The 24582-nt window shown below is 40.2% G+C and overlaps 1 protein-coding gene across 2 annotated transcripts in view; it reads left to right on the forward strand.

Annotated features, from left to right (window-relative positions):
• agbl4 (AGBL carboxypeptidase 4) overlaps positions 1-24582 on the forward strand; it is a 285763-nt gene that overhangs the window by 237419 nt on the left and 23762 nt on the right. For both annotated transcript variants that reach the window (XM_086046755.1, XM_086046757.1), the window contains 3 exons: positions 16160-16249; positions 17208-17322; positions 19449-19560. In XM_086046755.1, the coding sequence (XP_085902881.1) occupies positions 16160-16249; positions 17208-17322; positions 19449-19560 (317 nt within the window). The remainder of the gene's footprint in view (positions 1-16159; positions 16250-17207; positions 17323-19448; positions 19561-24582) is intronic.

Consider the following 24582-nt stretch of genomic DNA (forward strand, 5'->3'; position numbering starts at 1 on the left):
ATCATTATTACAAGAAATTTTGGACAGTATACATCTCTGTTGTGAAATTCTAACAAAAAGTTCAGGGAACACCCGGGGTTGTCAGCAAGTCTTAAAAAGGATAAAGAAAACTTAAAGAATAGCTCCATGTAGTTTTCTACAGTACATTAAAGTTTCAAAATGACAGAAATGTTAAACTTTCACATATCTTTGTTTTGATTTCCACCGTTTTAAATTGATTCATTATTGGCCAGTAGAGTTTTAAAAAAGGTTGATGCTAATATTTGTCAAAAAGCCAAATATCGGTCTATCCCTGGTTTTTACCCTTCAAAACCATGAGCCAATGAGGTGGATCAAATCCTCAACCCAATGCAACGGGTATAAGTAACCCAGCATTGAATTAGTCCCTTTTCGACCCAGTGGCGGGTTAGCTGTTTCGCTCCATTTGTGTTACCTTTGACCCAGCAGTTTTAAGAGTGTAGGCTCAATATTGATAATGTACCTGAAGAAGTGTCTCCAGAGTCTAGGTCCAGAGAATGCGATGTTTCCAGTGTACTTTGTGCCGCTATGGACATCGGATTGCTCGGGTCAGTCTGTCTGTCACTCCGCGTGTCTGGTTGTGTGGGGGTGATGTGTCCCAGCTGGCTCGCAGTAGACTGGCAGTGTGTTGATCCGAGTGTCAGCGGGACTGGGTGTCTCCTCGGCGAGCCCTCCTCTCCTCCGCCAAGCTGACAGACAAGGTCAGCGACTCATCTCGGCCCGTCTCTCCGAGCTCCTGACAGCCTTCCCTCAGGGAGAGAAACCACCGACAGCCCCCTGCTCCCTGGCACGCATGCGGCGCCGCCAATTAATATTGCATCACCATTTTCTAATCTGCTCCCTCCGAGCCCCCCCTGGCTGAAAGGCCCTCGTCGGGCGGGCTCGCTTCCCCGCCGCCCGACCTCGCCTATCTCCTCCAATAACGGCCAAAGAAGCCGCTGAAAAATACATGAACGAATGTTTCTTTGTTTTGTGACACTCGTCCATGCATCTTCCTTATCTCTGTCGGAGTTTAAATAGACCGCATGTCTCTTTTAGGAGTTTCGCTGCAACTTTGTTTGCGTGCAAACAGAATGCACTTCATCTCCTGCTGTTTTACAAACAGACTGCAGTTTATTGCTTTGTGGTTTTAAACTAATTTCCTCTCGAAAAAATTGGTTAATCTTATCATCGTTTTTTCTCAGTCGGGGGCTAACATATGCTGCTTCATCTCCATATTGCACAGCCATCTTGTTATAATGACCAACCAAATAATTTCATCATCTATCCATCTATCCATCCATCCATTTTATCTAAGCTATCTATCTAATCTATCCATCCATGTCTGTGTTTCTATCATATATACACATACTGTATCTGTATATATATATATTGCAGTCAAACCGAACGCAAGTTGAGCATTCCTGGCAGTGCAATTCCATATAAAATCAACAGACAAATAGGCGGGAATGCGTGTAGGGGAGCGCGGATGACACGTTAGCCATGATGCAAGGGGTACCTGTATTTGTCCATTCACTAGGGTTTGCAAGTGTGAACATTTGGTTACCACATTGCGTCGCGGGAGAATGCACTTACTATGTCACACACAGCAGCAACACATTGCACGTACACTCATACACAGCGTGGTGAAATAAACAATGTAGAGGACACAATAATTGTTGCGGGCTCCGGGCACAAGAGACACAAAGCTAGCTTCCAATACTAATGGTTCAAGGCTGAACCAAAACAGAAGCAGGCTTGGTGAATGAGGAGTGTTGAACTTGGCATGTCTGGTCAGTGCGTTAACTTGTTCACAGCTGTTGAAGTGTCAACCAAGACAGCATTTAGCATCCACAGGAGCACAACCACTGGCTACCAGATTGACTAGCGATGTTTGAACTTTTTTTTTTTGTTTTTTTTCTGCCGTAGGAGAAGGAGTTCCCTGCAAACAAATGCATGCGAGACTCCACGTTTGGTCTGAACCTAGCCTTAGCTTTATTGGAGATTCTATATTGTCCATTGGTTTGAATGTGAGCGTAAATAATTTTTTTCCCCTATATTTGCCCTTCAATTGACTGCCGACAAGTCCAGAGTATACTCCGCCTCTAGTCCAAAGTTAGCTCGGGTAGGCTCCAGCTCACCTGCAACTCTAATCAGGACAATGTCGTGAAAGAGAAATTGAATGGTTTGTGACCAGCATGTATTTCTACACATTCTTGGACACATATAGTAGACAGCAAGACCATTGTTTTTGTTTTTTTTGTTGGTTTGTCCCTTCAATGCTCTTCAACAACAGATGCAGAGAAAGGAGAGAAATTCAGCCGACCGTTACTTTTTATGTCCGTCCTTTTTTCTCTGCTTCCGCCCGTCGGTGTGTGTGTGTGTGTGTGTGTGTGTGTGTGTGTGTTCCACGGATCAGTAGTCTCTGTGAAGTCCTGCTTGTTCTGCAGGTTTGCCCCCACTACAAACATTTCAGCGATCAAAGCCATTGGAAAAGGCCTGCCACTTCAAACCATGTATCGTCTCACACAGATAGGGCGCATTCCTTCCATCCGAATTCTTCTGCCCACTCGTTGTCAAGGCGACCATCCCATCTCAGTCCGGCTCTCGTGCGTGCAGCAGGAGTCGTGGGTTCAATTATCATTTTAGTGCTCATTTACAGTATTTTGATGTGTAGAAGTTTGATTTCATGGGACTATTGCAATGTCACATCCGTACTGAGTCAGCAACATTTATATTCTGTGTGTAGATAGAGTATGATCATCTCCGAGTAAATCCTCCCATCCTCTCCCCCTTCCAGCATCTGTTCTCTTTGGTTTTATTCTTTTTAGCGAGCGTAAAAAATTCGCCCCAACATACACTTTTGTTCAGCTATTCCAAAAGTCGTTTCATTCGTGGCGGTAAGCTGTGATGTTATCGCAGATGTTTGATGTCAGCTTTATCAGGGAGTTGCATTAACTACTGGTGTTACACCGCATTTAAATCCTTTCAAGTTTACGTGAAGTGAGACGGGAGGATTGGAAACTGGGGGTGGGAGAATCACCTTTAAGCGGTGAGTTAAATTAAATTGCTTTAGTGATGTTTGCCGATCTGTTATTTCAACTTAAGCAAGAGTTCGAAATCAGCAATGGACAGGTACGTCGTGATGCTGCTGATCCATTTCCACATTTTTTTGGACCTAATTTACTTGTTAAAATACAGAACTGAGTTTTAAATGTGTTGAAAATGGCTGACAAAATGAAACATAATTTAATTTAATTAAAATGGATATATAAAGTGCATGTATGTAGATGTAAGTATGTGTAATTTTTTCCCCCTGCTGAAAACACTATTATCAGTGCGTTTTACGCTAGGCTAGAGCCTCGCAGGAGTTTATTATCTCAGTATTGTGAATCATGACTGACAGAGGTTAGGTTTACATTTCACAGCGACAGTCTCCAAAATTGATGTGCAAACAGACTCAATTTGCTGAATTTCCATTGTTTCATCGCTTCTTGATTTCATTGTTCATGTTCAAGCTAAAATACAGGTTCATTCTCATATTGTCCGTGTTATTTTGTTTGTAGTGTCCCAGTGGCCGGTGGACTCGAACGCGGCGCTAAGTGGCTGCTAATGGCACAAACACGGCTGTGGGCTTAAGGTAGCAGAACGCCCATTAGGCCGATATTAACGAGGTAATGGCCTGTTACTAAACTGCGGGATGACATTGTCGCTGCCGCCGCGCTGACACCCGTAACCGCACATGTGACCTCCCTGCACGCATACACACAAACAAACACACAACGAAAGGCAAAGACCGCAGGCCGACAGTGAGTTCTTGTGTGAATTGTGAGGAGTAAAAAAGCAGGTAGACTGGAAAGAGAAGCCAGCATCCTAATAGACATAGCTGGGAGGCGTGACCGCAGTTATTAAAGCCGGCTATGCTTGTTTACCTCCACTTGGATGCATTGTGCCTTCGAAATTATTTATAGAAGAGAAATAAAGGACTACGCATCACTCCTGTCTGTTTGTCCGTCGGACCGCTCGCTTCGGCTGATGAGTTTAGTTCCGGATTCCCTACCTTGAAAGTGGTCTCGATTAACTTTGTCCAAGCCGCAAAATCACTGTCGCCGCTGAACATGTCATTAGTGAGGAACAAAAACAAGATACACGTTGCAACAGATAGAGCTAGGTTGAACTCAAAATTTGTGTTGGGAAGACTTATTTCATATAATCTAATGGTTATTTAGTGTATCTTGTTGCAATCCCTACAATGTGATGAAAGTGTTGATTATATATGCTGTCTACAGTACTGTCTGAAAAATCGCATGTCACTTTGCTACATTTAGCTGCAACTGTGAACGAATGAACTTGTATCAATATCGATATATCCAGAGCTAGGCATTCCATCCCAGGGACGGAACGGTCCGTCCGTCCGACTTGTTTAAAAAAGGACAGACTAAGCAAGGACGGAGGTAGATTTTCGAATCGTCCCTAACCGGGTCAAGTCCCGGCTGACGTGTTGTTTTGGGTTCTTTTACCTTGCTAACCCTGCACAACATTTGGAGTGCTCTCTTTCATCTGCGGTCTGTCCCTACAGTATTGTTCTCACAGGCATCGTCTGCCCTCTAGTGGACACCCATTTCCCTGATGAGGGGAAAAAAAAAACACTGAAAGCTATGAAGTGGAAGACGTTTGTTGTCCTCCTAAAATAACATTGCCTTATTCTGCAATAATTATTTCAATTGGGCAACAACGCAATAAAAAGTGAAAACGTGCAAAGCCTAATAGTATTTTATTGTATATGTTGTGTTATTACGCAATCTTTAATATTCTCATGATGTCTCCTGGCTTGCGTTGCGTAATCATCATCATCATCTTCATCACATCCAAAAGTGGTTGCTAGCAGCTAAAAAGCCGTCTTAACCGTTGTAAAGTAGGAAATTATCCAGCTAATGAGCTTGAAATATATATATTTTTTTGGGTGGAGGGCGGACCGACGGAATGTAAGTGCTTTAAAAGAATGAGGACGGATGGGGTCAGAGGACGATCATTTTTAGGAATAAGGACGGAGGGATGAGGACGGAAGGGTACTCAGGTCGCGGATGGACGACGGACTGGCAAAAAAGGGGAAAGTGCCCAGCTCTGGATATATCTTCATTATGTTCTGTACGATACAAATAGTAGCAGTTAGTCATTTTTCAAATTATCTTTGTGTTGTGAAGCTTCATGCAACAGTTTAACGATTAGCCTGGTTTGCTTGGATATTGAGAAACTATTTACTGTGTATATAATATATATTTACAAGTATGTGCTGTCGGCCTATAATGATAACAAAGACAGCAGCTCATTTAGCTACATTTAACAACAGCTTTGTGTTGTGAATCTCCATTTAATGCAGTTAAACGGTTAGCCTAGCTTGGCAAAGTTTGCAAGCAGCTGGACCAACGGTGCTCACAAACAGTGTTACTGTGGTTCAGCGATAGGGCGACACAGTCGGGGTACATCCCTGGGAAATCATTTCTCCCTCAGCTTTCTTCCTATTTGTAACTTGTCCTTTCAAGCAAGACGGCCCTTAAAGTTCAGTGGCCCATTCTTCAAAAAAGCCTATTACTGGCTGCTTGTGATTCTCTATCATGTGGCGCGCAGACCAGCCATCCCTCCTTTTTATGTTTCCCTCCTCCCGTCATCTCTTTCTGAAGCCATGAGAAGAGACGTGCTTGGAGAAAGGCCTGCGACCGCCGCCTTGAAACCGCCGGCAGCCTCCGCCGCCTTTGTGCAAGACGTCTGGCTAAAAAGGGCCCATTGTTTTTGATACTTGACAGAGCGACGACTTTGACTCTCTTTCGCTGTACCTCTTGTGTGGCCCTCCATGTCTGCCAACACTGGCTCTCAACATTAGGCCTCTTGAGCACACCGCAAGAGGTCTTTGAAGATGACACTAACAACAATGGTTGAGCAACCCCCCCAACGTTAACTTTTTTGTAATTGAATTTGAGATATATTTAATATCCTTAAAATGTCAATCTAAAAAAAAGAATTACCCTGTACCAAATCACATTGTAAACAATACCGATGTTAATAAAGTTTTGGGGGGAAGAAAAATGGTTGAGCGCATACATTGAATCCATCTTTCCTGAGGTATTTCAGTCCTCATGGTGTATTGTTTCATAAATGAATCTGATTTGCGTCATTAAGCAATAAGCTGACACATTGAGACACCATCTAATGAGAATTTAATGAGATCCTATACAAGCACAATGGGAAATTCTGGCTTTACAAAAATAACGATACATACTGTGTTTGTGTTTATTATTGCGCTTGTGTTGCTTTGATTTACACCTCATAGTGTCTGCCTAGCCATGGAATTCCTTCTTCTTGCTTCCGCAAAAAATTTCCAAAAAACGGCTGGAGTTTAACTCATTCACTGCCATTGACGAATTTACTTTTTTCAACATTTTTCAAACGTTAAGGGTAAAAGAGGGTCTGAAAGTGTCTGGTAGTGAATGAGTTAAATGGTGACAGTTGTGTGTGCTGTGTCATATTTAACATCAGTTTAAATGTGGTTACTCAATTTGAAATAAGCCACATGCCCAGTCATGAGGGTGTGCACACTTTTGCACACGCATTATTTGATTTATTTGTACGGGTTATATAGGTCACATTCATGGTATAATTGTTCTTGGTATCCTAGTCAAATTTGTTTTCATATCACAAAACGTTGCGTTCGAACAGGGGTTTGTAGACTTATGTATCACCTCTCTATAGTTTGCTTTTCAGCTCTATGACAAAGTCAGTCAATGTCAGACAATGTCATTAAATCAGTCTCAACTTGAATTCATATATTAAGTGGCATTTGAGACATAACCATGCCTCCACCTTTCATTATTAGCATAATTATAAAACCTTTCAGCACAGCATCCTCCTGCCACTCGGATTCTCCTCTGCCGACATCACCGCATTTCCCTTCACACCCGCTCGTCGTCTGTGACCTCCGCTGTCATCACAGGCGTCCTTGAAGCGCACAAATCTCCCCGTTTCATAGTGAGCAACCATAAGGGGGCTTGATTGCAGCAAATTGATCCAGAATATCACTCCGAGCTTTTCATCTCACTGCCTCTTCATCTCCACTTAAGAGGCCCGCCATCACTTGTATTTACATGCCGTCTTCTCGAGGATTTCCTCCTCGGATGCAACCACCCTCCTTCTCCTGTCTGTTTTCCTTTACTTCTCACCCTTTTCCTCTGTATTCTGATCCTCTTTAGCACTCCCTATTTTACTTTATGCTGTCGGTCTGACATGGTGTTTGACATATTCTGACCTCAACGCCTCTCTGTTTTCGATCATTGCCTGGTGCTGCTCGCCAATCCAAGGTGGCTTGCGTAGAAAGTGTAGATTAAGATCTAGTCAGGTACTACAGTGGATTTACTCCTTAAAGCGGAAGTCAACCCAAACACATTTTTTTCAAGAAAATGTTCCGAGCAGGCCCTCTAGTTGAAACACGGCATTCTGATTAATATTGTGTTTGTGGAACATAAGTTAAGCAGCAAAATCCGCCCATTTTTAGCCATCTCAGGGGGCGGCCATTTTGTCACTTCTGTCAACTGAAAATGACATCACAGATGCTGAGGGCTCAGATAACGACCGATCACGGCTCAGCTTCAGTAACCAGGTCAGCCTTGATTGGTCGTTACCTGAGCCCTGAGCATCTGTGATGTCATTTTCAGTTGACAGAATTGACAAAATGGCCGCCCCCTGAGATGGCTGAAAACGGGCGGATTAATTCTTATTCCACAAATGCAATATTTATCAGAATGCCGTGTTTCAAGTATTGGGCTTGCATACAACATATTCTTCCCAAAAATATTTTTTGGTTGACTTTCAGTCTTCAACATTGCTTTTGAATGTTGTAGTTCATTAAGCCAGCCGCCCGCCGAGTTATGCAGCCGAGCACCGCGAAACAATTCGGTCGCTTCGTGCGGTGTGCTTTTCTGCAACTACTTTTCATGAGTTGCGTTTTCAACAGGTATTCCAGCTTCTTCGCTTATTCCAAAAACATGCATGCTAAGACTTTAAATTGTCTGCACTGCAATTGGCTGTGACAGACTGCAGCTCGCCTGTCACCCAAAAGAGAAAATACATGGATGTGTACGAAACACACAATAGTTTCTGGCAACATAGCAGCATGCAAACACTCAATCGCACACTCTCGACTATATTTTACTGGATAGCACAATGCGATGCTCATTTGGTTGTCCTTGAGGTGATGTCGTCCATTGGAGGAAGGGAGCCCGAGCCTTGGAGGAGGTGCACGGCTCTCATGAGGCTTGTCCAGGCTCGCTCAGCTGGGCAGTAAACTGAGTGTCGTGTCATTCCAAGGCTTTGTAGGAATTCAGCGGCGGGGAAAATTTACAGCTCACGCCCATCCTCGGAGTGACGCACTGAGCAGGGGGGGGCTCAAGCGTGTCTTGTTGCCATCACTCCAAAGTGAGGCTAATTTATTGCAACGTAAAAGAGGCGCAGCCCAGAAAGCGGCGGGGCAGAGACGTGGAGGCCTTGCTTTGTGACTTGCAGTATAATGTGGCATAAAGCTGTGGCCAGTATGGCATTGTGTTTTTATTGTATACACATTCTCCAAGGCACGTTTTCTCTCCTCAAACCATTCCAAAGACTTAAAAGATTGTCTCCCCCATCAAGTTTGATATAGTCTTGTTTGCATTTTACTGTCGTAGTTTTGTGTCCTTCAAGCCTCCAATTTTCGAAACTTTTTTTAAAGTACCAGTGAGGAATAGTTTTTCCTTTCTCCTTGTACACTGACAAAAAGGTGTTTTGTGTCTTTAAATGTCAAACAGTCAGCATCATAGGGAGTCTAAAGGGACTGGTCTAAAGGTGGCATTCTGATGAATTTTGTGTTTCTGGAATATACATGAAGCAGTAAAAATTTTTCTGCAGGCCATTTTGCCACTTGCTGTCGATTGAAAATGACGCCACAAGTGCCTAAGGGCTCAGGTAAGGGCCAATCATAGCTCAAAGCCAGAAATCAGATGAAACAGGGACAGAACTCACCTTGAAAGCTTTCCTGGCCGGTCCAACACTATTACAGAAATAATTCTCAATATGTAAAAGTATACTGTCCCAAATAGTAAAACAAAATCCTAATATACTAATGCTTTAAATTTAGAGAATGGGTATGTTGAAATCTCTGCAATGTTGCCATTTCTGCATGAAGGTCTTGGCGGGTTAACCGCCTCACAAAAGTGATGACAAGTAGCTCAGTTAATTACATCACGTCACACACAATTCATGAATGTGAATCCGAAAGTTCCATGCATTGCTGCTGCATGCAAAGAGCTGACCAGCACTTTGAGAAGTGACCTTCAGTATCTGTCACATTCAAATCGTTTTTTTTTTTTTTTCTTTCTTCCACGGCCACTTTGCTGCTCTACACCAATTTGCATATTTATCAGAGCTGATCGTACTTTGACATGCTTTCATTTTTTTTCTTGCCGCTCGAGATGGAGCAGTAATGTTCCGTAGAGTGCCGCACGGGACAATGGCAGGTGAGAATTATGCTGAGTGGGCATAATTTGGGTTTCTGCTGCTTTCACTCACTCAGTCATTGTCGCAGCTTCCCCTCCCCTGCATAAACCTTCACTTCCCTTTCTCAATTTTTAACTCTTCCTCCTCCTTTTAAAAAAAAAAAAAAAAAATCCGGTCATATACACCCTATTCACACAGCAAACAGTCAAAATGGTTCAAAAACATGTTAAATGTGCACTTTTGCCGTTGTTTTGCTGGTAAATTGCAATCTGAACATGACTTGTGTCAACACAAACAAATGGTCTCCTTTCATAATAACAAAGCACTTCTGCAATTTCATCAGTTCCAAGGCACGCACAGCAGGGGAAAGAATTAATTTACACAAACGCTGACAAACTTGTTTAACTAATCCATTAATCAACAGGAAATTATTCTGCAACTACCATCAACTTATCATTAATGTCGTTTATCAAGGGAAAATGTATGCCAGATGCTAATTCCTGCTGTTCAAACTTTCACATTTCCCTGTTCTTCAACTTGACAAGAATTTGTATGTACCATGGATGAATACACTTGACTTTTTAAAATCATCATCATCAAACAATCACGTACTTAAAATACATATAGGTTCATTTACAATAAGAGCCATTTATTAACGCGTGAAATGATTCACAACCTAGACAAAAGTGATTTTAGTGATTTTGTGATTATTGGAATGCTTAGTACCTGAAAGAAGTAGTGTTTGGATTTAGTGAAAAATATATTCTATTTGTGTATTGTATTCTTTATCTGTACAGGCGAAAGAGTCAGCGCTAATTGTCGGGATGCTGAAGGTATGGTGCGGCCTCCCACTTTATTTTTCCGAAAAGGGGTTTTTGAAGATTCTAATGAAAATATACATTAGACAGGTATGTATTGAGGAATGGACATGGATAAAAACGTGTCCAAAAATTTAAATTGCAATTAAAAAATATAGATACAGTATTTAATCTTATGTAACATTTGTATTTAAAAGACAATTAAAAAAAACAAAAAAAAAACATGTAATTCAAAATTCCGCTAAGGTACAAATCATTTTGTGCTTCTCTGTGTATTGATAAATTATTAACCATATCCCTCCCAGACTGGGAACCCCTGTCGACTGAGCTTGAGTGCCACCTACTGGTCAGCAAATACGTCTGCAGTACTTGGGTTTAAATTGACCTTCACTTTATTTGTTCCCAACCCAAAATCATTACATATATACATTTTATTCTGTCTACTACTTCCTTCCTGCCGGTCAAGTCTGGGTGTTGAGTTGCCTATGGAGGACTGTTACTTCGCTTGGTGCTACAATACTGAGACAGAGACAAGCACATAAACACGAAAGGGGGAGCATTAGCGAGAGCCCCAAGGAGACATTGTGATTCACACACACACACACACACACTAAACAACACACATATAGGCAAACAGCGATGTGGGATAAGCAGTGGATCTATTGTAAGTTCCACTTGCCTGCTGCAAGAGATTGTGTTGATGAAGTAGCAAGGGCACACGAGCCAGTGGGACCAGGGAAGTCACCTCTGGTCCAAAATTGTGGGGGGCACAACATTTCAAGAGAGGAAAACATGTATGTTGTTTTCTTTTTAGTTTATTTCTTGCTCGGAGGTGCGTTTGTATAGAGAAAAAAAAAGGGAACACGGCAAATTCTATCTCACTACTAAAGTTGGAGCCACCGCATGATGACAAACATACAATTGTTTGCAGTTACCTAGAAAAGATCATGCAAAATAGGTTTGTCCGTTAAACCCGGTTCTCCCTTAAACTGAAATTAACTGTTTTTTTCTTTTTTAACTGGATGCCATAGAGAAGGCCTTGACGAAAAAAAACAACTGAATACTGTACCAAAAACAGTATAGCAGAGACATGTACACGACGGGTGCCCACGTAAACAACCACATATACGAAAATAGGAAGATACAACATTCCACTTTTGAGCTGTGCCTATGGCGACGTTATGCTAATGTCTACTCTTTCCATTGCCTTTGATAGGAATGTCACCCCTGCCAACATGGCTGCATAAAGGCACATCTGTTCGCCAGATATAGTATGCATTGTACGTTTGTGACAACAGCCCCAAAACACATGTACCAGTCTTTGTCTTTTGATTGTGCCACAGCACCAGTAAACAACAACGGCCAATCCTGGAACTAACAGATCTTTGACAACTTCTATACAAAGGAGCATTTTGAGTGGACTGGACACTATTTTCGGTCTGTTAAATATACAGTCCATTGGTTCGGTGTCCGTTAAATCAAGGTTCCACTGTATTGAACTCCTTGTCCTTCTGTGGCATCTATTGGCGGTTGGCCAAACAACTTTTAGATTGCATTACTCCCACCAACTGATATTGTCCTTCCATTGCAAGAAAAAAATATATGAATTTATGGTGGCAAAATGTTGGGAAGTTTGCTGTTGTCATCTAGCGGTGGCCGCACTGGTATCTCAAATTTGTGCTCATATCACAAGTAAAAAAAAAAAAAAAAAAGGCAGCCAAACCATGGATTATTTGTGCAAACACTTAGAAGTCAAGGCACTCCTATCTCGCGGCACCACTGTACCTGGCAAAACATCTTTTGTCTTCTTTATGTTCATACCCTAAAATCCTATGAATAACACGTCCCTATGTATAATAGCCAAGTCACACTTAAAAGCATTTTTTTCTCTTCTTGTGTACAATACAACCTCACAATTTGCTGGAAATCCTTTATTATCAGATTGAATAATATGAATAAATAAAGGTTCAAAACATACCAATAAAGTGTAGAATTGTGATGTTTCCCATTGACCGTGATTAAGGTCTTTCAAAGTATTTTCAAAATCATGATTTTGAAAATCTTGCTTTTGCACTGTACGCACATTAGGCCATTTTAGTAAGCTTTTTTTAAAATGTCTTTAATTTGCTTTTAAATCTCTTTAACCCTGTTTGTAACTTATTTTAAATATTGTAATATTAATTACAGTATGTGAAGCATATTGGGTTATGACATGCGCTGTAAATCATCCATCCATTATCGATACCGCTTATCCTCACAAGGGTCGCGGAGGGCATGCTGGAGCCTATCCCAGCTGTCTTCGGGCAGTAGGCGGGGGACACCCCGAATTGGTTGCCAGTCAATCGCAGGGCACACAGAGACAAACAAACATCCGCACTCACAACCACACCTAAGGGCAATTTAGAGTGTCCAATCCACTTTCCATGCATGTTTTTGGAATGTGGGAGGAAACCGGAGTACCCGGAGAAAACCCACGCAGGCACGGGGAGAACATGTAACCTCCACACAGGGAGGCCGGGGCCGGGATCGAACCCACGACCTCTGAACTGTGAGGCGGACGTGCTAACCAGTGGACCACCGTGCCGCCCCGCTGTAAATCAGTGATTCTATTTTTTTATTTATTTTATTTTTTTACAAGCCCTAGTTACCGTACTACCTAGGTACTGGTAAACCTCTAAACAATGTGAAAAATGTGCGCTTCTTATTAAACCTCACTCGATTTAGGATGTTTTTTTTTTCTTTAAAGAGTGTTATTCATGCCATTTTCAGTAATGTTTTACATTATTTGTAGTCGTGCTCTGATTGAGTCAATGAGGAGAAAATATGTCTGCAAACATGCTGGTTGTTTGCTCGGTTATGGTTAGGGTAGGTAGCGAGTTTTATGACTCGCTCTAGGCGCTGAAACCCCCTGCTACACCTGCGACACTGCAACTAAACACGGCACATGTAGTGTGTGTGTCACCTCACAACTTTCTGTGTTCTCCTTTTTATGATGGTGAGCAAAGCTTTTTGCAGTAGCGTATTCCCGCTTGTGTTCCTTCATCAGAGGCTTGTTTGGTAAACTCAAATCGAAGCCCACGTATAAAATTTCTATGCGACGGAATTTTCACAGACGCCGTGTTCCCAACCGCAGCTCCGTACTGTGAGCGCTCACATTTACGGCAAAAGAGCCTGCCCCACTCCGCCGTGGCTCCTGAATGGCAAAGCCATTTGTCTCTATGAAGGGTAAGGAGGGGGGAAAAAGTGCAATAAAATCTGAGAGAAACTACTTAAATGGAGCAACATTTTTTTTGTTTACAACCCCGCTCAGACATACACACGCACACACGCACACTCACTGCTCTGAAGTTAAATTGCAATTAAGAAGAAGGACAAGTGCTTAGCCTTTCGCTAATTAGCATTTTCTCCGCTCAGCAGAAAGAGGCGGTAGAATCAATATGATATTAAGTTTGTGTATAGCAATGAGGCTCACATCCACTGGCATCAATTAGCAACAGATTAGAGGAGAAACACTGGCAAGAAAATAGCAACATCTCGGTGCTTTCGACTTTTGTTCGTGTTTTTAATCGTATTTATTTTTACACCTTTTTTTTCTAAGAAAAAGATACTCACTCTGGCACTGATTAAAATACTTGGAAAATTAAAACATATTGAAATACTTCGAAATATCTGAGGTTTAACTCACTATTGTATTTTAGGACTTTTTCTCCTCATTGTATCAGGATAATATACTTTTCTTTTACTTCATTTCATCTGAACCTTTTTTTTTTGTCATTATCATAATTACCTTTCTTTGATGTGCTGCATGAGAGAAATTACACAGTTCCACTGCCTTATTATTCAAACTCAGAAAAACGTATTTTACCAGTTCATTAATCAACAAGAAATTATTCTGCAACTACCATTAAGTTGTCATTAATGTCGTTTATCAAGTTAAAAAAAAAGTATGCTACATGATAATTCCTGCTGTTGTAAACGTGCATTTTTCCTCTTATTCAACATAAGAATTTAGATCGTGAAGGAATACATTTACATGTACTCAACTAGAAAAAAAAAAAAAAAATATATATATATATATATATATATATATATATATATATATATACATACATACATACATACATACATATTTATTTATTTATTTAATTTTATTTTTTTTTTCCCATTCCAGTCAAAACATTTTCATCATACAACGTCATTGTAGCCCATGAAAGATGTTAGCTTTTCCAATATTTTCATCCTTTTCATAGTAGTCAATGATGGATAAAACATGGTTTTGAGTTTGTATGTTTTTTTTGTTTTGTTTTGTTTCTTTTTTTTAAGAAAAACAACAATTCACACAAATATACTCACTGGGACATTAACCCTTTACAGAGGGTACTCTGAAATACTGGGACATTCAAAATCTCAACCCCAGAACATTACAAAACATTTTTCTTTACCTAAGTAATTTATTCAAAATAAGTTATATATTTCCTTGTTCTGGTCAGAAGTCAAGCTGCAGCATTCTGAATGCGCTTTAGCTGTTTGATTCTATTTTTGAATGATATAAGAAATAACTCTTTGCCTCAAAGTAGAACCTGAACCGTTTTAGGACTGTTCCATTTTGTCCCACCCAAGCTTTCAACCAGTTTGATCTGTATCAAACACTGCACTGAGATCCAAAAAGACTTGAACCGACACCTTTACTGCATCAGTGTTCATTTTTATATCATTTAGTATTTTCATAAGAGCTGTCTCTGTACTGTGAAATGGTCGAAAAGCACATTGATATTCATCGAAGAGTTCATTTGAGTTAAGAAATTGGTGAATTGATTAAAAAACACTTTTTCGACAAGCTTGGTTAAGAATGGAAGGTTTAAGATGGGTCTGTAACATTCACTTTATTGGAAGGGGCTTGACGGCAGCTGCTTTCGGGGATTCAGGAAATTCGCTTGACTGAAGTGAGCAATTAATTATTTTCTGTAACTCAGCACAGATTTCACACTAGTTTTGAAAAAGTCAGACGGTATTGAATTAAGGCGACCACCGGTAGTTGATCATTTCAGCTGCTGAATCAATTCCGCTAAATCTGAATTGGATTATGTATATTGTGATTATAATAGGTTCAATCGGTTAGTTTGGAAAATGGGATTTGTTTACTGGACACACTGGCACCGGTTTGTACAAAAACCCGGGTTATACATTGCTCTTCTTGCTCTCTCTCAATATATATAATGCTTTTGTATAAAACGGCTGACCTGTTTTCTGAATCTGAGCCGTGGTTGGTCGTTGTGAGCAGTTGTGATGTCATTTTCAGTTGACAGAAGACAAAATGGCCGCTCCCAAAGATGGCTAAAAACGAGTGCATTTTGCTGCTTAATTTATATTCCACAAACGCAAAATTTATCAAAATGCCGTGTTTCAACTAGTGGGCCTGCTGGGAACATCAAAATATGTTTGGGTTGACTTACACTTTAAAGAGCTTTAAAAAAAAAAAAAAGTGCCATAAATACTATAAAAACATGCTAAGCAAGTATTTAAACGGGATATTTCTATATTGTGGGTTTGCCTTATTGCAGCGGTGTCTTAAACGTGAACACCACGACCCACTTGTTGAATATTCTCTGCTCAGGTTGATGTTTGAATCAAGTGTAACTGGCCCAGAAAAGACTAACAAGGTCAACAAGCGGCCATTTTGACCCGTAGTCTTGCACACTGCTTGGCGACATGTGTCGAAGTCAAATTCTACTGTATTCTCGAATAATAATAGCAATGTTGACGTCAAGGTTGTGACATGGTAGTTGACTCACATGCCAGTGCTTTTCTGTCTTTCTGCACTGTAGGCCAGCTGAGTGGAGGAAGAGTGAAGAAGCTGGTGTTCCTCACGGCTCGAGTTCACCCTGGAGAGTCTCCTGCCTCGTTTGTCTGTCAAGGTAAGATCCTGCTCTCTCTCACGGGGTGATTGAAATGCTGTAGCATTGGTCTCTCTAGTGTTGGACAAAGCCAAGAATTTCATCAGCCAAATGTGCAAGCAAGAAAGGCACGGCAGTAAATTGTATTGTAAATATTGTTTCTTTGGCATCAAAATGCATCGTGTGACTACAAAGAAGTATTAAAGGCACACTGAAAAGGAAAAAATGCTGATATGTCAACATAGTGGCCCTTAGTTGTGTCTGTCTGAATCAGTCACTGTGTTATGTCGTTCACTTAAATGAATGCCTCCTCTTACCATTAAGTTAGTGAGTGTAAATTCATAGACCCTATCATTCGCAAATGGACGTTGAAGTCGACCACCGTGCCGCCTGTGACTTCTTTCTTGGGCAAATTATGACTCCATTAACATAGACTTTTTCTTCATACATTGTGATCAATTAAATGACTTTATTCTCATGATTGTGTTTTAGTCTAATATTCCTTCATACTGTGACACTTTGAGAAGTGGAAATAAGAATGTGTGTTTGTGTTCATACCGTATTATTGGTGCATATAATGTGAGCACCTCATGGCCAAGTGAAGTTGTTTTGGCTCTTGAGCTAGCTGTGCTCGCAACTAATAAAAAGATTTTGCAACATTTTGCACCTTTGGGAAATTCTCTCCTTGAAAGACAATTTCTGCTGGATTTTTTTTTTATGACTTTTTTCCTCCTAGACGCTGTGATCTGACTCAGGTGAGGGGGCAGGTTTCACTCTTGACTTGTTAGCCAGTTGTGTTTCGAGCACCATCTGCTCCATTGCCATTTGTATCGATTCAGACTCCCATTGCTGCCTAATTCTGACGGTGCCCCCTCGGTGTCCTTCACTCTTCTTTTGTTTCTTAAAAAGTTAATTAACTGCTCGCCGGGCCTGCCTTTGGCTTTCAGTTGAAGTCTATTTCACTATGTGTGTCTGATAGGTTTGATTGACTTCCTGGTGAGCCAGCATCCTGTAGCTCGGCTCCTAAGAGATTATGTGATCTTCAAAATCGTCCCCATGCTGAATCCCGATGGAGTGTATCTGGGCAACTACAGGTACCCGCACACAGGAACACAGCGTCACGACTACGCAAAAATACAAACACATTCATTCCCAATTTCAATGCAACTGTAAATTAAATACAGCTCACATATTCCACTGTTTTATTTCCCGCTACTTGAGGTAATATCCTCTTAACTCCACCTTCAGGGAGCCTAATGAATTCATAGAACTCACAGCAGTGCATTTGTTCAAATCGTATGCGGCCGCGGGGCTATTCTCTTTGCCCGTCCGCAGTCTCCTCCCCTCTGTCTTTTTAACACCATTGCTGCAGCTCTGTAGGCATCCTTTCGCCCGTCGATTCGCTCCTCTTTCCCTTCTTCATAATTGCCTTTTACTTAATGTGCTCAGCCGCAGGAATACTAATGCACATCGAGATAGCATCAAAATCTTCTCCGTGCGCGTTTGTGAGTGACATCTAGTGGCCGGACGCTCGCGCTGCTTCCAAAAACATTTGCCAGGCTGCAGTGGTAATCCGTCATTGGTCGTGATTGGTGATGTTTTTTATTTATTTAATTTTTTTTACCCCTCGTGAGCTCACTTGCAAAAGAGAGCAGTGATAAGCATATTGACAGAAGATGACGAGTGATAGGCCGCGCGTCACCAATCACACATCGCGGACCCGCCAAACGCCACCCCGGCAGAGTAGCGCAGAGTGGACGGCGATGGATGCATGCAGAGGAAAAGAATCAATGGCAGTTAACCTGGAATGAGTATTTTGTTCACGGCCGGCTGCTCGACTCATTTGGCTGTGCAGTATCAGTAACTCCCGTGTGGCTAACAGCTTCCGTAAATGTCAGAGATACAGAGGAGATACAAGATGACAACAAACAAGGGCAGCTCAGAGAGCACCTATAAATATACCTCATCATTGCAAGCTGTTGGTAACGCTTAGGACAGTGTTTCCCAACCTTTATTGAACCAAGGTACAAACAGTAGTCGCAAAAAAAATAACACTGCTCAACACATTTTTACAAAAATTTGGAATCAGAGATGCTTTTAAACTTAAAAACAAAAAATGAAAATATCTGTAAAAATCTGCCGTGCTACAAAAATATCCATTTTTGAAATCAGTGTCAAAAAAGACGTTAAGGGACACAAAGGAATCTCTGATTATAATTTGCTGTTGACCAGTGTAATGGACAATCAGCTTTTGGGTGAAATGTCAAAATAAATCATGAACCAAAATGCACTATAACCCTTACAAATCATCTTTTTTACCTCCTTTAATATGTTGGATTGCTCATGTCCAACTGTTCAGTGTTTCATTTGTTTTCGCACAATGTGCTCTTCTCTAACAACACATATGTTTGACCCATAACTGGACAAATATATTTTCTGGTTCATTTAGGACTGGTGCGGGTAACAGTCTCTTACATTGTGCGGTTCTCATTTTGATAGGAGAGACTAGTTGCAGAAAGCAAGAAAGGTATACAAGTGGACGTCCTGGAAAATGTATAATGCATTTCGATTCATGGATCAGACACCTGTTGTGAATTTTGCTTAAAGTTAAGTGCAAAGCAATGAAAAATTAAACAGTTGGACATTTGTATTCAAAAGTTTAGAGAAGATCACATTAAGTTCACCTGTAAAGGTTACAGCATATTTTAGGTTCATCCTAAAAACTTTCAACCGAAAGCCAAATATCCCGAGCATTTTGTGAGTAGTGTAGTTTACGTTACAAAAATCTCATGGCATAATAATCATGAGCTCATCTTAATTTACTCACAAATTCACTTCCCCAGTGTGCGAGTGCTGTGACTTATGCTGTTGTACGAATTGTAAAAGGTTGAAACACAGTTTTATTATTTATCTTCTGTCATATAGTGGGGATAAAAAATAACTCTACCTGTCATCATATGTCATTGGCTTACTGTATATACACTATAAAAAAAAAATTAAACGTCAATCAGGCTGGCTAAGGGCTGTCAAGGACCGGACTTGGGCACCCCTGGTGTAGATGAACAAAGATACATTAATCAGCTGCAACGCAGTGACGACTTGTTTAGGGCGCCTATTGATTGAATTAAAATGAAATGTGATAACCGCGCTGCAGAAAGTTGAACTGTGTGTGTGCATGTGCTTTTTTTTAAAAATAATTGATTTATTTTTATTCCCCCAGGTGTTCACTGATGGGCTTTGATCTCAATCGCCACTGGCAAGATCCCTCTCCGTGGGCACACCCCACACTTCATGCCGTCAAACAACTCATTGTGCAGATGAGCCAAGACCCGGTACACACACACACACACGCACACACGCCCACACACACACCCACACACACCAAAGAGAGTACGCACAGTCTGCATTTTTTACTTTTAGAAACCCATTCAGACAGATTAGATGTTAAAATTGGGGCTAAACTTGTGAAAGGACCCCTGGGGGAACATTTTTTTTAATTTTTTGTCAAGGACCCAAGTATGTGTGTTTCTCTGTCTGTGTATGAATGTGTGTGTGCGTGTACGTGTGAGTGAGAGAGAGAGAGAGATACTGTAGGTCAGGAATGGGCAACAGTCACGGCCCGTTGCCACACTCTCAGTGGCCCATTGATTAATTTCCCCCAAAATTATAAAAATCTTTTTCTTTTTCTTTTTTAAGTTCTATGTCTGTCACATGAATAACACATCTTTATGTTGCGCACTAACACAATCCTAGTAAGCTATGCAATAACAATTGTAGGGTTGTCACAAATGATTCGTTTGCTAGTCGACTAGTCACTGATAGTAGTCGCCATTAGTCGACTGATGGGATCATATGTAAATCGCAGCATGTCACACCAGCAAGCAGCTGCTCTTACATAAGCATCATTAGCTTACATCTTGAATTATTGAAGGCATGTGCAAACTAAAAGTAAAGACCATTAGGATGGAAATACGTTCAACTTTGCAGCATGTACCATCAATTCTGACATGTTTGTAAATGAGACAATACAATACAATGCAATTTTATTTATATAGTGCATTTCATAACAGCTCGAGCTGTAACAAAGCACTTTACAAACAATACAACAAATAGAACAAAAACAATAAAAGGCTGTGATACATGTATTAATAAATATAGATATAAATAATATATAAAATATTAATAAAAATATACATAAATAAAGCCAATAAATTGACATAAAACACTATATACAATTGGCACCGGAAAGAGCTTTGAAACTATTTGTAAATCCTAAAAGAAACACTTACATATTTCACTTTTCTCAGGCATCAAGCAGTTTTTTAAATGTCCAAGATAGTGAAATCAAATGAGTAAAATGAGGGAAAAGTCACTGTACTAAAGGAAAACATAAATATACACTCGTATTGTTTTTTTATTCTGTTTTTTGAAAACCGTATTTATTAAGAATGTTATATGTACATATATACATATATATATATATATATATATATATATATATATATATATATATATATATATATATATATATATATATATATATATATATATATATATATATATATATATATATATATATATATATATGCACCACTATTTATAATTTAAAAGTATTAAATTGATCTACAAAATCAAAATGAGGTATATCAGAAATGGGCAAAAAATAAGTTTAGGAGGAATGTATTGTTTTAGCACTGTAACAGAGTATATTGTATGTGGGTTATGTGTGTTTTATTGTTATGTTTTGCTGCCAAGGGCTTGTGCCAGACATGTTACTTTGAGTGCTCCTAATTCCGAGTTTATGAACGAATCACTCTATTTACAAGTGGGGGAACCTGAGAGAGAGAGAGAGAGAGAAAGAGAGAGATAACTTTTGTTAGACAGTATACTGTCTGCAAAATTTAATTGTTTAAGAGACAAAAGCAAAAATGTTCATTTATTTTTAAAAAAAAACACATTTATATACAGTAATAAAAGATGGACAAAAAACGTTATAAAAGAGATTTAGATTATGTTTCTTCATTATTGCAAAAGTGAAACCAAATAGAAATCACCAGTGTGAAGAAGTAGATACAGTAGGTATATATATCATTACTGTCCTGTGAAAAACACATTTTTTACGTTAATGGGGTTTTCCGCGTTACAGACATCACATTAACGTGATTTTTTTTTTTTTCATCCAAAATTGGACATAGGTGTTTTTAACAAGACAGCGACGATATGCAACTTCCTACAGCTTGAGCCTGAAAGTGCTTCAATTTGACCTTGGAGCGGGTGCATCCCTGTGTACATTCCATGGTGCACGTAGCTTAGCCTGATGATCCAACTACAGTGTTCTGTCTCCCTGCTTGGTTCAGCATGTTTCCGCCAATCTTGTTTGCGCTTGTGTGCTGTGGGGAGCAGGATAGGCTAGTCAGCAACTCCAGAATGTCGGCGTGGCTCTCTTGACCATTCAGAACGTTTTACTCAAGCAGGTTTCTTTGCTTTCACTTGCTACTTTTTTCCCCCTCTATGATTATAGCAAAAGCTGTCAAAGGGAGACAACGCAGGCCATTTTTTTTTTCCTCTTTGTTTCTGATGGTAATTATAAGCAGAGCAGCAGGTTGGTGGGATTACTGAAGGTCAGCAAGTGTCCTGGGAATACTCTACCCTTTTGTACACTCGTCTAAGCCTGATAAGAGAGGCAGCGGTCAGGGGCGGGACGAGGGGCAGGCCAGAGATGGGGTGAGGTGCGGGGCTGGCATCGTGCAGATTAACCTTTTTCCCCTCCAGCGCTGACACTCTGATCGATAAACTTTGTCATGGCAGCGGGATCCACTCGCTGCTGTCATTCACACACGCCCAAACACAACCGCACGCACGCACCAAGATTGAGAAAGTTAACGAAATAACTCAAACTAAAATTGGACTACATCTACATCTTATTTTCATAATATACTATATATGTATATATATATATGTATATATATATGTATATGTATATATGTATATGTGTGTATATATATACATTTGTATATATATATATATATATATATATATATATATATATATATATATATATGCAGTATATACAGTACATACATTGTGTTTTAGAACAATAATTCCTGATGACCATATTTACAATTTCATATGGGTTAAATAGCAAAAGATTGTGGCCAGATTGATCCCAAATATTCTCATGCCCATTCATATCCTCTTCCAACTTTTTTTCTGTTTTGTCTTTTGTCTTTTTTTTTTTTTTGTGATGTTTCGGTCCAAGCTGTGTTCAAACTCATCGCGAGGCACGCGGCGGGCCTTGCGTTCTTGACAAACAACTGCACATGAAAATTCCTCGACAATTGCACCATGTTTTTGTGGTTAAAAAAAAAATACAGTACAATGTGTTGTATGTTAAGCCTCAAAACTAGGGTTGCATTTTTTTCTCTTGCAGTGCATTGGAAGAGGTGTGGAGGTGCAGTGCTCAATTGCATGGTGTGTAGCAAAGTCTCCTGTAATTTTTTTGTGATGATCCATTTGAGTCAATTTCGGCTACATTGCTGTCGCGCCTCAGACCACATTTGCCAGGGGCTCACTGTAATTCTGTCTGTATTCTGACAGTGTTGCCACCTTGTTGCCATCTTCCCCCCCTTTTCTGTGGCTGATCACCTCTACAGCCTCTGCCAAGACTCCCTGATAATTGCCTTCCTTGTTACAGAGGTAATTTGGAGGTTCGGTTAAGGCAGCCTCTTCATGGCTGTCTGTTTGTCTGTCTTGCAGCACCCGGTTAATCCCATTAGATACACTACTCGTGTGGGGCTCCCTGATGCCAGTGTCAATGCCAGCTGCGCTGCCAGGAGGCCTCTGTGCCGCTGCCCTCCATTCATGCTCATTTCACACAGCAGGCAAAGGGTCCACCAGGGCCGGGGGCTCCATTAACAGGAGATCAGCAGCAGTTATGGCAGCATGGTTGGCCCGAGATAACAATGGCCCTCCCTCACTCGCCGCTAAATCAGTTTGATTATTTGTCAAGGGAAGACTATGGGAATAGGAGGGTGCCGGAATCGAGGAAAAGGTCCAATTTTCAGGTAATTTGTCATGCTATAACCAAGAATTACAACACAAACAAGACAGCCAAAACAAAACCAGCAGCCAGTCGAGAGATTGATCTGCAGTGTATGTGTCCCTACTCGGATATTATAGTGCAACTCAACAGGATATCGCTGCACTCTCCACATGTCCGCATCCACAAATGATGAGGCAAATAAATAAATAAAGCACGCATTGCGAGAAAATAACGGATGGTCCTGCAATTCTTGCCAGAAGGCAACAGTTGGTGTTTGACAAACTGAATTCTTGAGTCAGGCAGACTCAAGAAAAAAATAAAATGTTTGCATGACGTCCTCTGAAAGTCACATTCTGGGATTTTTTTTTTTTTTTTTTTGGACCATGACACATTCTTCCATGTGTTTGTGTGATGCGGTTATGTCTGATGAAACCACGGTTTTGACCACAAATACAAAAGATGTTTGGCTCTAAAGCAATACCAACGTCACCATCACGCTCATCACAAAGAAACACCACAGCCTTGTTTTAATCTAGCTAGAACTGGGGTCTGAGTTAAGGTGGGATTTATGTAAAGATCCAAATATTAGTGAGTGATTGCACAAACCATTCAGGCTTCTGCTAGAAAACATGTTAAAATGTCAGGAAAAGCACACTGAAACTACTGAACTTCAATTCAGTTGTGCAGGTCATGGGTCATATTAGAAGTGTAAAAAGGTTGGAAATAATTTATCTTGATTTCATTATTTTATATCAGGAAAAACAAACACAAATCTCAAATAGGGGAGTTTTTCAGAGAATAACGGTGGATAGGTTGTTTTTTTTTTAAAAAAAGGTGAATAGGTGAATTCACAAATGACGATTGACAAAAAAGGCAGAGCAATTTTATTTATACTGTATAGCAAGTTTCATATGCAAATATTAAAAGAACATACTTTGTACAAACGCATTTACAATCAAAAGATTTAAAATCATTTTTATAAGCAAAGTAAAGAACTTAAAAAGTCACTTTCTAAAATTAGTGACAGTGAAATTGTTATGAAAAACACATGTCCAATTTGGGGGAAAAAAAACAATTTTCACGTTAATGCGATGTCTGTAACGCAGAAACACCATTCACGTAAAAATAAGAACATTGAAAAAAAATGGATATACGTGTTTTTCACAGGACATCGACGTAATACTCCATATATTTAAAAAACTAAAACTACCTAAACTAAAACGAAGCATTTTCAAATGAACTAATAAAAGGAACAATCCTGCTCTAAAAACCTCATGAAAACTAAATACATTATTCTGAAGGCAGCAATCGA

Source organism: Filicampus tigris, chromosome 12 (genome assembly GCF_054856515.1).
Source record: "Filicampus tigris isolate MCC_2025a chromosome 12, RoL_Ftig_1.0, whole genome shotgun sequence".
NCBI lineage: Eukaryota > Metazoa > Chordata > Actinopteri > Syngnathiformes > Syngnathidae > Filicampus > Filicampus tigris.